Source organism: Apteryx mantelli, chromosome Z (assembly GCF_036417845.1).
Source record: "Apteryx mantelli isolate bAptMan1 chromosome Z, bAptMan1.hap1, whole genome shotgun sequence".
In the NCBI taxonomy this organism is placed as follows: Eukaryota; Metazoa; Chordata; class Aves; order Apterygiformes; family Apterygidae; genus Apteryx; species Apteryx mantelli.
In genome coordinates, this window is record NC_090020.1 from 66,058,743 (window position 1) to 66,073,084 (window position 14,342).

The 14,342-nt window shown below is 36.9% G+C and overlaps 1 protein-coding gene across 4 annotated transcripts in view; it reads left to right on the forward strand.

Annotated features, from left to right (window-relative positions):
* Positions 1 to 14,342, forward strand: part of PDE4D (phosphodiesterase 4D) — a 528,631-nt gene that overhangs the window by 416,416 nt on the left and 97,873 nt on the right. For all 4 annotated transcript variants that reach the window (XM_067315238.1, XM_067315241.1, XM_067315240.1 and 1 more), the window contains 2 exons: positions 3,588 to 3,661; positions 5,189 to 5,238. In XM_067315238.1, the coding sequence (XP_067171339.1) occupies positions 3,588 to 3,661; positions 5,189 to 5,238 (124 nt within the window). The remainder of the gene's footprint in view (positions 1 to 3,587; positions 3,662 to 5,188; positions 5,239 to 14,342) is intronic.

Genomic DNA, 14,342 nt, shown 5'->3' on the forward strand with positions numbered 1-14,342 from the left:
CTGAGCAGGAGTAAGAGCACTCACAAGAGGAGTTGTCACATGGCACATTCCCGCCCAGAAGGAGAATTGAAATGCGGTGGAGAGATTAGGGGAAGTGCCTAACTGGGGGAAGTGACGCCTGATTATGCTCTTAGGAAAATTTAGCCCTTATCTAGAAAAGATTTGTATAAGCAAAATCCCATCTCCTTTTCGAGCCTGCTCACAGACTACAACTCCAGATAAGCATGGGGCCCATCCCTCAGAGTTACCTTGGCAGTACCCCACATGCTAGTATAATGCATATACATCATATAAACCACCCTTTTAATTTCTTCGTAATAAGAACAGTGTTTCCTCATGTAGATTCATTTTTGTTTTGCAAACAGCTAAGGCACTGTTTTAACCAGTTTGGGACTTCCTAGTGACACTAGATCATGGCATGTGGAACACATTCTATTTTTTTCAAAACGTCCTTATTTTCTTTAATCATGCAGGAGGGTTTTTTCATGTGATTGTGAGCCACCTGGTGGTAACAGTTCAATTTTTAGCATTTCAATTACTACTCAGCATATCAGCATATCAGCATATCACCATGGTAGCCCAGTTGCATACTATGTTACTGGAGGCAATGCAGAATGCTGTTTCCCTCACATAGCATCTGCCCCCAAACAGACAAGACAATTTACTATTTTTATCAGAAATGTGATTCAGTAAACTAAATAAAAATCTGTCACGAGGACGTTATTAGTTGCACTTCCCTATACTATAATGTAAACCAGCTGCTGTAATTCTTAGGATTTTACTTTTCAAAAGAATATAGTTTGAATGATTTGAAATTTAAGAACCAAACATGTAGTTTTTTAACATCAAAAAGGGTTGAATATTTTAATGCACTTATGACTGTTCACATATAACTGGATCTTGAAGTTAATATTATTTACTTAGGGATTAAAACTTAATTTGTAGGTTGCTTTTTTGCTTAAAGATCTAACCCTGGAAACATTAAGCACAAGTGGAACCTCTGTGCTCAGAGAAATTGTCACTTAAAGCAAATTATAATGCAAAAGTGGAAATGGAAATATTATTATATATACTGATGCTTAAATATAGATGCACAAATAATTAGTCTTATATTCAATAAATCAAGCTGTTTAACACCGGAATTCACTGCAACCAATGTCCAAAGTGTTTGTTGTCACTCTTATGCTCATTGCTATGTGTGTGGAGACCCCTTGCACTTGCAGAAGGGGCCAAGGTATGCTTGTAGTATGCTAAAGCGGCTGGAACGCTGGGCACATGCTGGACATTTTACCCCTTGTCCAAGGAAACAACTATCTAGCCTGCCAGAAGAACAAAATGGAGGCACATAGAAGTTACACAGTCAAGTCTCCATTTTCTGGAATAACAGAGATTCATAATGACTCGGACAGTGGAAGAATCTGGACACTGTGAATAATGACGTGAACTAAACAGAGGCTCCCTAGCATCTCTTCAGGAGCCCAAGCTTGGGTCCAGCTAAGCTTATGAAGCTTCGATTCGTAACTGGCCCTGAGCAGTCTTGCAGCTCTGCACACTTCTGTCTCCAGTACTTCAAGTCTGAAGTGTCATATTATTTCAGTTGTAACACGAACCTCAACGAGGTTCACGTTTTCGCATGGCATTGTGCCTAGCCTACTAACCCTGCTGAAACTCAGCATTGCGCAGCAGGTACAGAGACATTCGTTTAGGTCCAGCAGAGGCAGAGCTAATAAGCATAGCTGTATCTGAGATGACTCACTGAGGAGTCACTTAGCTGTATTTGTACGTGCTCCCAGTTCTCAGTGCACCTGAATATACATACAGCCAGTTTGAGTCCAACAGGGCTTATTGAGTAGGAACTTGCCGCCAGAAAAATGCACTACATTTTTTCATAGTCCGAGGCAGCTCTGGGAGCCACATAGATGTGTTTATGTGGTGCAGTGCTACCTCTGATAACCACAGCACATATAAGCAGTCTCAGCATCCTGGCACAGGTAGATCAGAACCCAGGCGGACTGACCAAAGAGAACTGAAAACTGACTGCAGTCAATAAAATGTATGTCTTTCCTTAACATGCCCAACTTTTTTACTTTTATCCTTTCTCTCCTTCCACTTTTAGCTCATGCCTTCCTTTTAAAATATTTTCATATTTACTTCCTCAGTATTTTCTTAGTATTTTCTGTCATCATCTCTTTTATGAACACCGGCATCTCCAGTCCTCTTTTGTTCACTTCATGCCACATTCCCATTTATGTATATCCATCATCTAGATACAATATTTGTTAGTGTCACAATATCCTGGGAATGCAAATTTGATAGCGTATGTAATTACTTTTATTCAGTGCTGAATGTAAAATACGTGAGTTTGCCTCCTTGTCCTGATCTCTGTGAAGAAAAACATGAGTATTCCCTAACTAAGCAACAAATTTATTATCTTAACCCGTCTGGGAATTGCCCACAGTGACTTTGACACTGCTAATCACGATTATCTCCTGAATATTTTCTGTCTGTTACAAGCTTTCATTAAGTCCTTCATGTGTCTCCAGCCTCCTACCCCCTTGCTTCCTCACATATAAATATGGGGGACAGTGGAGAGAGGGTTGTATCCTCCTTGTCTCAGACCTCAGGAGCCCAAATTCCCATTCCCAACTTTGTTAGTCTCTAAATTCCTAGTGTGGGTTCACTAGGGAACCAGACCAGTCTGGGCTGAGAAACAACCATGAGCAACTACCTTGGGGACACATCAGCAATTAGTTTTGCTGCCTCCTCTTATTCCCAGTCAGGTTCTAAATAATTAATGGTTCCTCTCTGACATAGCTGAACTGCTGCTCTCTAGTCACACGGATGTATCATATTATCCTTACGTGGTACAAAATTTGATGTATTTATCCAGCTTCCATCAGTGGAGACTGTGTATGCCACTTACAACAAGATGACACTCCTCTATTGCCTCCTCTAGCTGCTGTCTTGCATAGAAGGAAGCCCAGACATGAAGTACTTAGTTTCTATCACCTTTTTCAAAGGGCAGATCTTGCAAGAGTCCTCAGACACTTCCCACCTGCTCAGGTGATACCTTCCTCTTACTCTGGCCTTCTGTCCAAAGCGCCCAAAGGAATGCGGCCCCTTAAGGGAGCCACTTTTATTTTTCCTGCCAGGCTAGACAATCTCATTCCCTTTGTCCTTTGAGGTTTGTGGGGGCTGGGCTGCAAATGGAAAATTCTCTGATCATTTCTTATGTATGAAGCAATAGGCTTGAATGGGCTATTATCTTCCAAACATGAGTGCTTTTATAGTCATTTTAGAGAACTAAGTAGTATTCTGTGAAAAACTTTCCTCCTCTTCAAGTAAGGCTCTTTAAACAAATAATGAGTTGTTTATGAGGGGAAAAAAAAGAAATAAATGATTGCCCTTGTATTACAGACATGCTATTGTTAAATAACGGTCAAAGGCCTCAGACATTAAACCAATCCTGGAAACCTTTTACAGTTGTCTTGCAATGTCCTTTCCTTTTCCTGTCAGCACAGTGGAGTGGAGATAAATCAGTCTTACCTATGTAGAAATTTAGAATGCAACCGTTTTGTTTGTTCCAGGTGCTGGCCAGCCTGCGTACTGTGCGGAATAACTTTGCTGCATTAACCAATTTACAAGATCGGGCACCCAGCAAGTGAGTGTCAATTTTTTGAGACTAAACTTTTTGCAGTGGTACTTTTTAAATTTTGAAACTAAGAATTATGAGATTAGATGTTGCAGACTTCAGTCTGTGTCACTAAACTTATATAACTCTTGTGATGACTAATGATTTTATTAATCCTTTGAAACCATTATACTTGATAGCTGAGACAACTGCCCCATCACCTAATTATTGCTCCTGTATTTCTGTCTATGCATAAACTTGGAGTGTTTTCCATGGATCTTCTATGATTTTCAATAAATTAGTCATGTGTCAAAGATCATTCAAAGATGACTATTCAGGCAAAGAGCCTGAGTCCTATAAATGAACTTAAGTGAGTGGACAGCTACACTCATTGTGAGATACCTCCATGATGTGAACCTAGAACTCTTCCTAATTCATCCAGGATATTAGGCATCCTACATATCCACAGCAATACATAATTATAAATGAGACATAATAAATATGATCTTTCTCCAGTCATGTTACAGCATTATAATATCAATTATTAACATAATAATTGTTTTCCATACAAAATAGAATGGTAAGTCTTCAAGGCTTAAGAAAACTTTTACAGAGATTTGCGAAGTAATTGGAGTAAACTCTACATGGAGTATAAGTTTCTTGTAATCACATTTTTATGGGAGAAGCATCGTTTTTATAGAATACTTCTTATATACTTATTATCTTATTCTGTATTATATTAACTAACTATGAATTTTAAGAATTCAAATTAAGGTAGTCCATGGGTATGTTTAATTCTTTTGTATATATCGTAAAACCACAGCATTATATTGAGAAGTATCTGCTGCCAAAGATCGTTCTGTTCTCTTGAAAGGGATTATTTAAAGGCTCTTTTAGTGCTACTTAATGTTAGTTAAACTGGCAGCTTCTGTAGTGGAATAATTTCCCTCACCCAAAATGTGCATCCCTAAAAATTAAAAGTAATTAGCATTCATGGAAGCTTTGTCTCACAGCAGTTTCTCAATGAAGAGTTCAGCACATAAGACAGCTGCCTACTACTATATATACAGTGACACAGAAAGATGTTTCCAGCCCCCTTGGATGAAATATGCAGACCTCATATACCCCTGCTTGCAGTCTCCGCAAATCCCTACGTCACTGTGTCAGTCCAACAAATTCCAGCTTTCTTACATGAGCAAAACAGTATGCTGAGCTGTTTGCCCTAAAGTTTTTTGCAAAATGGATGTTCAAATAATAAAATGAAAAATAAATTATAATTTATAACGGCCATGTTAGAATAACGATAAATACATATATAGACCAAACTTCAAGCTAGGTACAAGTACTAGGTATGATTAAGCAGGTTTTTAATGAACTTGTAAATTCTTAAAATATTCCCCTGCTGGAGTTCCCAATCTGCAGAGAGATCTGAGGGTCAGCTGTGAATTTCCTTCTCTACTAGAAAGAAATATCTATCTTATAAAGAAATATTTGTTCTAGAACAAATATTTGAACTTTTTTCTTTTCTTCTTATACCTTTTTTCTTTTCCTTATCAGACGGTCACCAATGTGTAACCAACCATCTATTAACAAAGCAACTATAACAGGTAAGAGAAATTAACATGACCGCAAATTCGTCTGTGTAAGCAGCATGGGTTCTAAATTTGATATTTATGAAAACTTTAGTCTCAATGAAGATTGAATTTTAAAATAGTAATCTAATATTCTTTCATATCATTTATCCTTATATCTATTTTATTAAAGAGAATTTGAGTCGTGTAGTTGTAAATAGTTTTGGAGACATATCATCTTAGCCTTCTGATTTCTGTCTTATTATCCTGTTTTTAATCTAAGCTCGTTCACAAATTTTTGGTGTTTTTTTTTTTTACATGATAGTCCTTGTCCTCCATTTTCCTCATATATCAGTGTGTGATTGTGTTATGATTATCTTCATTAGTAACTTTTTGCAATGAAATGTAGTAGAAAGAACTGGTATGAAGAACAGATTGATCTTTAATCTGGGAGGTGGAGTTCTGTAGCTATACTGAGGCAAAGTCTTGGCATTACAAAACTTTAGGTAATGAGGGGAAATTTTCAAAGCTAACTTTTGTGATTCTATTTCTATAACATTTAGGTGCTTAAAAGAAAAACAATTTACTTGTAAAAGACACTATTATTTCTAAAGAAATATTAGCTTGAAATCAGGCATGGAATCCTAAATTACACGATCACTTTTAAAAATTTTACTCTGTAACACTTTTCGCTAGTATTGGTATTGTTGGAATTAGTATTTGGCAACTTGGTCTTGGATATCTTTATGGGAACACACCTTATTTTACATCATATTTGTTAATACATGTTAATCAATGTGTTCTTACATGGTGTAATTTTCCAGGTAGTTACATCCTCAATGGCGTGCTGATAGAGTAAAAGAGCATTTGCTTTGCCTCATAATGAACATGGAGGGACACTTAGTAAACAGATAATTACTCGTTTAAACAGAAAACTTATCATTTCCAGAATTTTCAACATGATTTTTTTTTCCAGATGGAACTTGGCTTGATTTTTATTGATCATCTTCAAACTCTTGTCTTTTTAGTTGTGGATAGTTAGCTAATAGTTACAATAGGATTGTAACTCAAGGAACAAACAGTAATTTAGCTTTTTTGAAGAGAAGTGTGGCTTTGTCATGTTCAATAATTCTTTTCTTAGGCTTCAAATGTGATAACATCCTTAGTTTTTTTCATCTATCCTCACACCATATACACATTTACCTCTGAAAGATCCAGCCTTTATTCTCCAAGGAATTCAATATGTAATCTCAACATTTGTGTTTAGGGCTTATCAGGGAACAGAAGGTTAAACCTTATAAATCCACTCTATTCACTGAAAAGCATTCTCAGTTAAGAATGTTTTGCAATCATCCTTAAAGTTGTAGTAATTAAATAAATTGCCAGGGGAGGAGGAGAGAGAATAAATGCATAGGTCTCTCATGAACTGCTTCTGGTCTAATCCTTTGTTAATGTATTCCTTGAAGAGGTAATTCTGGGTGTTGGTTTGAAACTACCACCCCGAGCCATTTCAGTTACTGATAGATGTTACACCTGTGTTTAATTGTCCTTTGACCTTTACTTGTCTCATTCTGAAGTCTGTTATCTTAAATGGAGACAGAGATTTTTGAAAAATATGTCTCTTTCCTGTGGTTCCAAGGGCCTAAATTCAGAAAGTGTATAATGCAGTAAAATCCCTGGTAATCCAGGAAAATGTGATATCCAGAACAGAAGATATGCATGCACATAAACATACAGCAAGCCCACCTTACATGCTCTCCCACAGTTGTTTGCCTGAGGTCTGCTTCTTTTCTCCAGAAGGAGAAGATGCTCAGACAGCAGGACCCAAGACACACTCTGCTGGAAGTTAATGTTGCTCTTTTTAAAATCCCCACTGATCTGAAGGTTTCCATTCAGTTAGTCTCCGGAGTACACTGTACATGTCAGAAGCAATAACTCATCTGAGGTTTATAAGGAAGGGAGTGCAGTCAGTGGTGCAACTAATCTAAAAAATGTTTCTGTGCCAAGAAATTTAAAGCAAGCAAGAGTAGAGGGCAAAGAAGAGTAAGGGTAATTTAATCTAATTTAGTTTAATCTGATTTATCAGAGAAGCTACTGGAACTGCTGTGCCCAAACTGTGCATTGAATTGGGTGAGTTGGGGCCTGTGTGAGTTGGATACAAGAGGCTAAAAGACTTTAATAATACAGAAGAGATATTACGCTGCTATAAAGCATGAAAATGGCTGCAATTCACTTTAGCTGTTGAATGGAGATTGAAGCTGGATACTATTTTGCCTGAATGGGTTCACCCATTCTTAGTCATAGCCTGTTTTTGATATTTCCATAGCAACAAATTTCATGGTGTAAGCACAGAAGTATGTATAGGTGCTTTCTTGGGGCATATAAAATCCTAGTAAAGCACGTTGCAGTAAGGCACTATGCTAAGAAAAAAAATATATTACAAACTCTTTTCCTGCTCTTCTTAGAATGATTAAAAACCCTTTCAGATGCTATGATGCTTTTTTAATTCTTCTCAGGAATACTTGAAATGCAGCTTGTTCAGTCCTTCCTGCTGAAAAATCCTCCTATACATGCTGCTCTCACAGTTTAAGTCATTGAATATCTAGAGTAATACACCAGACAGGTGGAGCCCCTCACATCAGCCAGATGGCACAGCTAGCAATCTCAGCAAGAACTGATCACCAGTGTAATAAAATAGGTGACTGGAAGGTACAGCATCGCTAAACAATGTCAATATTAAAACAGAAATAGACACCAAAGAAGGGAGGGTTTAAGTTACTAAGCTTCCTGGAAGAAGTGTCTTTAGGAAGAATCTAATTGAGGAAAGGGAAGATTACAGAAAGCAAAAGGATAGTGTAGCAAGAAGGAACTGTGGCAGAAGATATGGGAAAAAAGAAAAAGATGGAAAGGGATTTGGTAAAGAAAAGTAAGTAAAATCACAAGGGCAAAATTTTCCCATTTAGATGAAAAAAGTATTTTTTGACTATTGTAAGAACTCACCCTGAGGAATAAATGTGGGAGAAAATGCAAGAAGTAGGAAATTGAGAGGTGAGAATTGAGGAAACTGAGAATAGTGGAATTGAGAGGTGCAGCAGTACATGAATAAAATGTTCAAGCTGGTAGAAGCATAGCAACCATGCAATAAAATACTACTACAAGACTGGACTTAGAGAAGAAGATGGTGGCCTTAAAATTTGCAGTGATTTTTCAGTGTAAATATGTAAAAGTTAATGGCTGAAATATGGCCTGTTCTGTTCAATATTTCCACATGAATCCCTTTCAGAAACTGCACTGAAAAAAGCCAATGAATGTCAGTGGCATACCTGATCTTCTGTATAAGCCAGGTATGCTACAGCACTGAGTGTTCCTTTTCAGACCAAGTAGGGGACAGGAGGTGGGAGCTTTTCATGTAACAATAAACTTCTTGGATGGCACTTTTCTTATCTGCTTTAGACCTCTAGAAGGTAGGTATCTCTATCTTGTCAAGGCTCTCTAGAGTCCTTTATAGTCAGTGTGAATAAGCAGATGCAAATTGACTTATTTTAGATGTCTTCTTTAAAGGGAGATGAACTGTTCCCTAAAAGTGCCTTCTTTCTTCTTTGACCAAGGCCTGCCTGCGATAGCTCTGTGTTTGTTGTACACTTCTTCCATGCTTGGTGTTCTGTTCTTCAGCCAGAAGAGGGGTTCCTCTCACAATGAGTCACGTTTTCAAGGCAGTGATGTGCATGGTGCCTCAGGTCAGGTTGCTAATTCTCTTAACATCACCAGTGAGCTATAATAACCTTTCATTTTCCAAAACCACTAATAGCTGTGAAGCCAGGACTGAACTTCTGTGTTGTGATTTTTGACTGATAAAAAAATGAGGAAACATTACATGTCTTTTGATTACTATAGTTTTAATATCTGCATTTCTAAATGAAAACCATATGAATTAAATATGAAGGAACTATGCAAGTTCTTAACGTGTATTAGATTTAAAATAGATAGGAGATCTCACAACTTCTCTGTCTGCTAATTGTAATTTGTGAACTCAGTCTGGCAGATGTTTTTATATGAAAAACATACATGCAAAAGGAGGTAAGTCTCTCCAAGAGAATGAGTCTCTGAGCCTCTGCATACTATCACAACTAGCGATTAACTGGCAAGTGAAGTTTTAGTTAACCTGAAATCACAGACACAGGATGTGATTCATATATATATACATACACACACACACACACACACACACACACACATATATACACACATATATTAAAGAAACAAACATCTTGTTAATAGAAATAGCTTTGAATTGGATTTAAATACAGCTTATATAACTGGCCCTTTACGTTACAAACAGAGTGTCAAAGGGCCTCTAAGTAAAGATGCATATATGTAATAAATAAACCATTTAATTTAATAATAAAATAAATCTTAATTGCAAAAGTTCACTTTTTAGAAGTTGTTTACACTTTAAAATTTTCCACTAAAAACTAGCCCAGACCTATTTCATCACATAGGTAGAACACAATATATGGAATTATTCAATAACAAGCCATCAAATATTTCTACATTTCATTTATTAAAAGGTACATGGCTTAGTGTCAGGAAGACCTCTTCAGATTTTGTCATATACAAAAAACATGCCAATAGTGAAATAAACTAGTTGCAAATATTATGAGGTTATAAATTTAAACTGAATTAATGTGTTACTATATGTTCTTATTACTCCTCTTTGGACTAGATGGTTCTGCATGTTAAATCCAGCAGAATTTCAATATCCTGATAGTTAAATGGAATTTCTTGCATGTTCCTCATAGGCTTTTTCCAACATATTACATGGTTTGTATTGAATAGCTTCATGTTTCCTAATGAAGTTTAAGGTTGTGAAATGGAATCTACAAGTCTTTTGCTATAGTTTTTATTTGATTGTATTGGAACTATATCATTATTTAATAATTAAATATAGTTAGTTAATTAATTAATTAGTAACCTCCTGGCTTTCAGTACGATCCATTTAACAAACAGCACTAAAGTAAGCTAAACATCACAGAATCACAGAATCACAGAATGGTTGAGGTTGGAAGGGACCTCTGGAGATCATCTAGTCCAACCCCCCTGCTCAAGCAGGGTCACCTAGAGCACGTTGCACAGGATCGCATCCAGGCAGGTTTTGAATATCTCCAGAGAAGGAGACTCCACAACCTCTCTGGGCAACCTGTTCCAGTGCTCTGTCACCCTCACAGTGAAAAAGTTTTTCCTCATGTTCAGATGGAAGCGTCTGTGTTTCAGTTTGTGCCTGTTGCCTCGCGTCCTGTCGCTGGGCACCACTGAAAAGAGTCTGGTCCCATCCTCTCGACACCCTCCCTTCAGATACTTGTACACGTTGATAAGATCCCCTCTCAGCCTTCTCTTCTCCAGGCTAAACAGGCCCAGCTCTCTCAGCCTTTCCTCGTAAGAGAGATGCTCCAGTCCCCTAATCATCTTTGTAGCCCTTCGCTGGACTTGCTCCAGTAGTGCCACATCCCTCTTGTACTGGGGAGCCCAGAACTGGACGCAGTACTCCAGATGTGGCCTCACCAGGGCTGAGTAGAGGGGGAGGATCACCTCCCTCGACCTGCTGGCAAATCCATATTCACACAGACTAGAGTCCTTCCTAAATACAAGCAGCTGGATGAGAAGAAGAAAAAACAAAGGTTACAGAAGAAAATCAGAGGTCATACCATACGGTATTGAGAATAATAGATTTTGAGAAACAGTCAAATAGGGAGTAACTGTATTTCTGAGAGTTGCACCTCTGCAAACTCAGATCCATTGGGCGTGTAGACCATCCCTCTTCCATGAATTGTATCCTATAGGTAATGGAAAAGGAAGATTACTATTCAAAGCAATAACGGTAGCGAGAAACAAAAAAAATCCTGATTATATAGAAATCTATTGCCCTTTATCACCCAGATGTGTAGACATAATTATGTCCATTAACAGTCTTGCGGATTCCATAGTGAGAAATTGCTCCATTTAAATTTAAATATAGAAATTTCTGAATCAGTGTAGTTCAATTCCATTGATAATGTGAACCCAATCACATGCAAAATGTTATTTCAATTTTGAAGCTTGAAATTCCAAATCAAACATATGTCTCCAAAAGAATGTAATCATTTTCATTCCTGTGCCTTAACTTTACATGCACACACATAATTTAGACTCAGTCATAGCAAAGTGCGGAAAGAGATGTCCAGCCTGGTGGGATGACTCTATGAAGAGTCAAATATGCTTGAACCTCTGGCGAGCAAGTACACTTGCATCTGGCTGCTGTGGCTTCCCTGGTATGCAGGGCAAGCATAAGTGAGCAAAAGCAGATTGAAAATGTCTAGAAGGCATAGGGGAAGGCAGCTGTAAACTTGAGTACCAAAATGCTTAATCTAGCTTTATACACACACAGCCGTGCACACACATTTAAATGCAAATATGTGTGTGTATATCTATGTGTAAGTATCTCCCATTCATGCCAGTTCTGTAATTTAAAGGCTTTATTGAACAATAGGATGGAATTAAAATAGAGGTAAATTATTGCTGATTAAGAGGAAGCATTCCTGATCATGATGTGCTGTACGCTGTTCAGAAGTCTAGTAGGTAAAGTGTTAAATATCTGGCTGACCTGGCTGGACTGTACAGTGTGTCACTGCATGGAGATGTCCTAAATAATCTAAATGGTTTTTATCTTTTCTTGTGCCTGTGATTCTACCAGAGCACAGCAGGGGATAAAGTAAATGTGAGAACACATGAGGGGACAGAAAAGAATAAAAGATGCCTTACAGAAGTTAATGCATGCAATACTGAGGTAATTGCTGCTAGCCTGGGAACAGATATATGGAATTGAGTGGATGCCTTTGAGAATAGAGGTTTAAAAATAAACAATATTTCAGATTTTTATCAAGAGAAATTTTTGTATTGCAATATCAGTGTCCTATTTTAAAATGTTGAAGACCTTAGATTTCATACCCAGGTTTAGGCAGATACATAAAACATGCCCTATTCAAGACATAATTGCAGGATATATATCACTTCTCTAGATTTAGTCAGCAGAATTATAGTTATAGAGAGCACTTCTCACTCTGACTTCATTTGCCCATCAAATATATTTTTATCTTATTACAGAGAAGTATTCCTATAGTAAACTGTACTGCCAAACTTTTGGCAAAGGCAAAATAAAATGTTCTGAAATTCTCACTCAAGTTAGTTGAGTAAAGGGTGCTTTCCTGAAGCACTGAAGGAACCTGACAGCCTGTTTTTAAAGAGAAGGGGGATGTTTTTAGTAAAATGGCTTTTACTCTTAGTGTAGTTTGGTAAAAGATATGTAAATATTTTGTTCTTCATACCTTTTTTACACCCATACATCTGTGGATATTTTAACGGAATATAACTCACCTCAGCAAATTATTTGAATTTCAGGGTGAATACCACAGATACTTATATTTTCAAATGTAAATGTGCTTTGTAGCATTTTCACATCCTTTAGCCTGCAGTAAATTGCATCTAATTTTTGAGAAATTGGCAGATGTGTATCTGCAGACTGCAGCAGCCATAACAGTATACCTTGCTAGCGGTTGAATTCAATACTTAGAAGTGCTTTATATGCAGGGAAGCACAAATGCCAGTGCACCTCAACTTTCTAGGGGAATATTTTCAAAACTCGCATTTAGGACCAGAATTCTTACTGAGAGTCAGTTAAATGTGTCCTTTTAACTTCTGCAAATGCTTTTGAAATTTTACCTTTAACTGAACTATGCAAAGGTAGCCATACTCATTGTAATTGTTTTCTCAGATAGATAATATAAAAATAACACATTGTATCGTTTGGTGTGGATTTTATGCTATGTGAAGAGTAGTGGAACCAGAGTAACTGACAATCTGAAAGAAATACTATATGGAAGGTTATACTTACACTGAGCTCTCCACATTAGTGAAATTCCGACAATGTGTTTTTCAGGAGATACCCATAGCACATATACATGCAAGTGCTCTTTGTCACTGTCAGTCAGATAAATAACAAGGAGATTTCATTGTTACTTCTTTCCAATTCAGCTCCTGCCTTTAAAAACAAAAGAATAGGTCTCTTATAAACTCACATCCTAGGCTAACATTCTACTATTTTATATTAAATTGAAGTACTTGACACCAACTGTATAGTAGAATTCAGAGTTTACTTATTTATTCTACTTTCTTGCATGGATATTCATTTAGTTATCACGTGTGCAATCCTACATACCACTCTTTGTGTGTCTGTAACATCCTTTTGGAACTTAGCTATCCTCTTTAAAGAAGTAATTTCCTTCCTCAGAAAATAAATTGTTGGTGTTATTGGCCTTTGCATAACATAGGCTAAGGTATAGGGGATAATTTTCTTCAGCTGTTGCTTTCTTTTGTTGCTGTTACTTCTGATGGCCTTTTAGTGTCAACAGTGTCACTAAATTTTGAAGTTCAGTAGATAACTTGAAACACCAGAGGAGAATATTGAGGAAAATAACCTGCAAGAAAGGCCCATACTTTTTTTAGAAAATTTTTTTTTTATTAAAACTTAAAAAAACTAATACTGGACTGTAACCCACTCTTTGGACTAATAAATCTAATTTCAGTATTAATACATAAAATAAGAATACAATCAGAAAAACATTAGTAGTCCCTCATATGGAATGGAATTTTAAAAGCCTTCATGCATTTTTGGTAAGCAGTTGTTACATAATATTGAATTCTGTTTGTAGTCTGCATCCTTGCTCGGTTTTAGAGTTACATAGGATACTGATCTCAGGGCTTTACATACTGAATCGATAGTAGAAACAGATGGCTGAGGTGGAAGAAGAATTAAAAACCTAATGACTGGTCTACATGGCGTACAGTGCCTTCTTGAAAAGATATTTTGAATGGGTGGCAATACTGCTAATATTACTAAATCTAAGATATATCTAAATCTAGGAAATATTCCATTCTATTGCTGTTTTAGGCCAGATCCCAATTCACATTTATGTGATAATCTCTATTACAATTGTATGTGTTAAGCTTGGATTTGAGAAAAAAATGATATTGTTGAATATTTGGAGTGATGCATTATGGACTAGAATTTTTTCTTGTCATGCTGTTCAGATAACAGACAAAAAGAAACT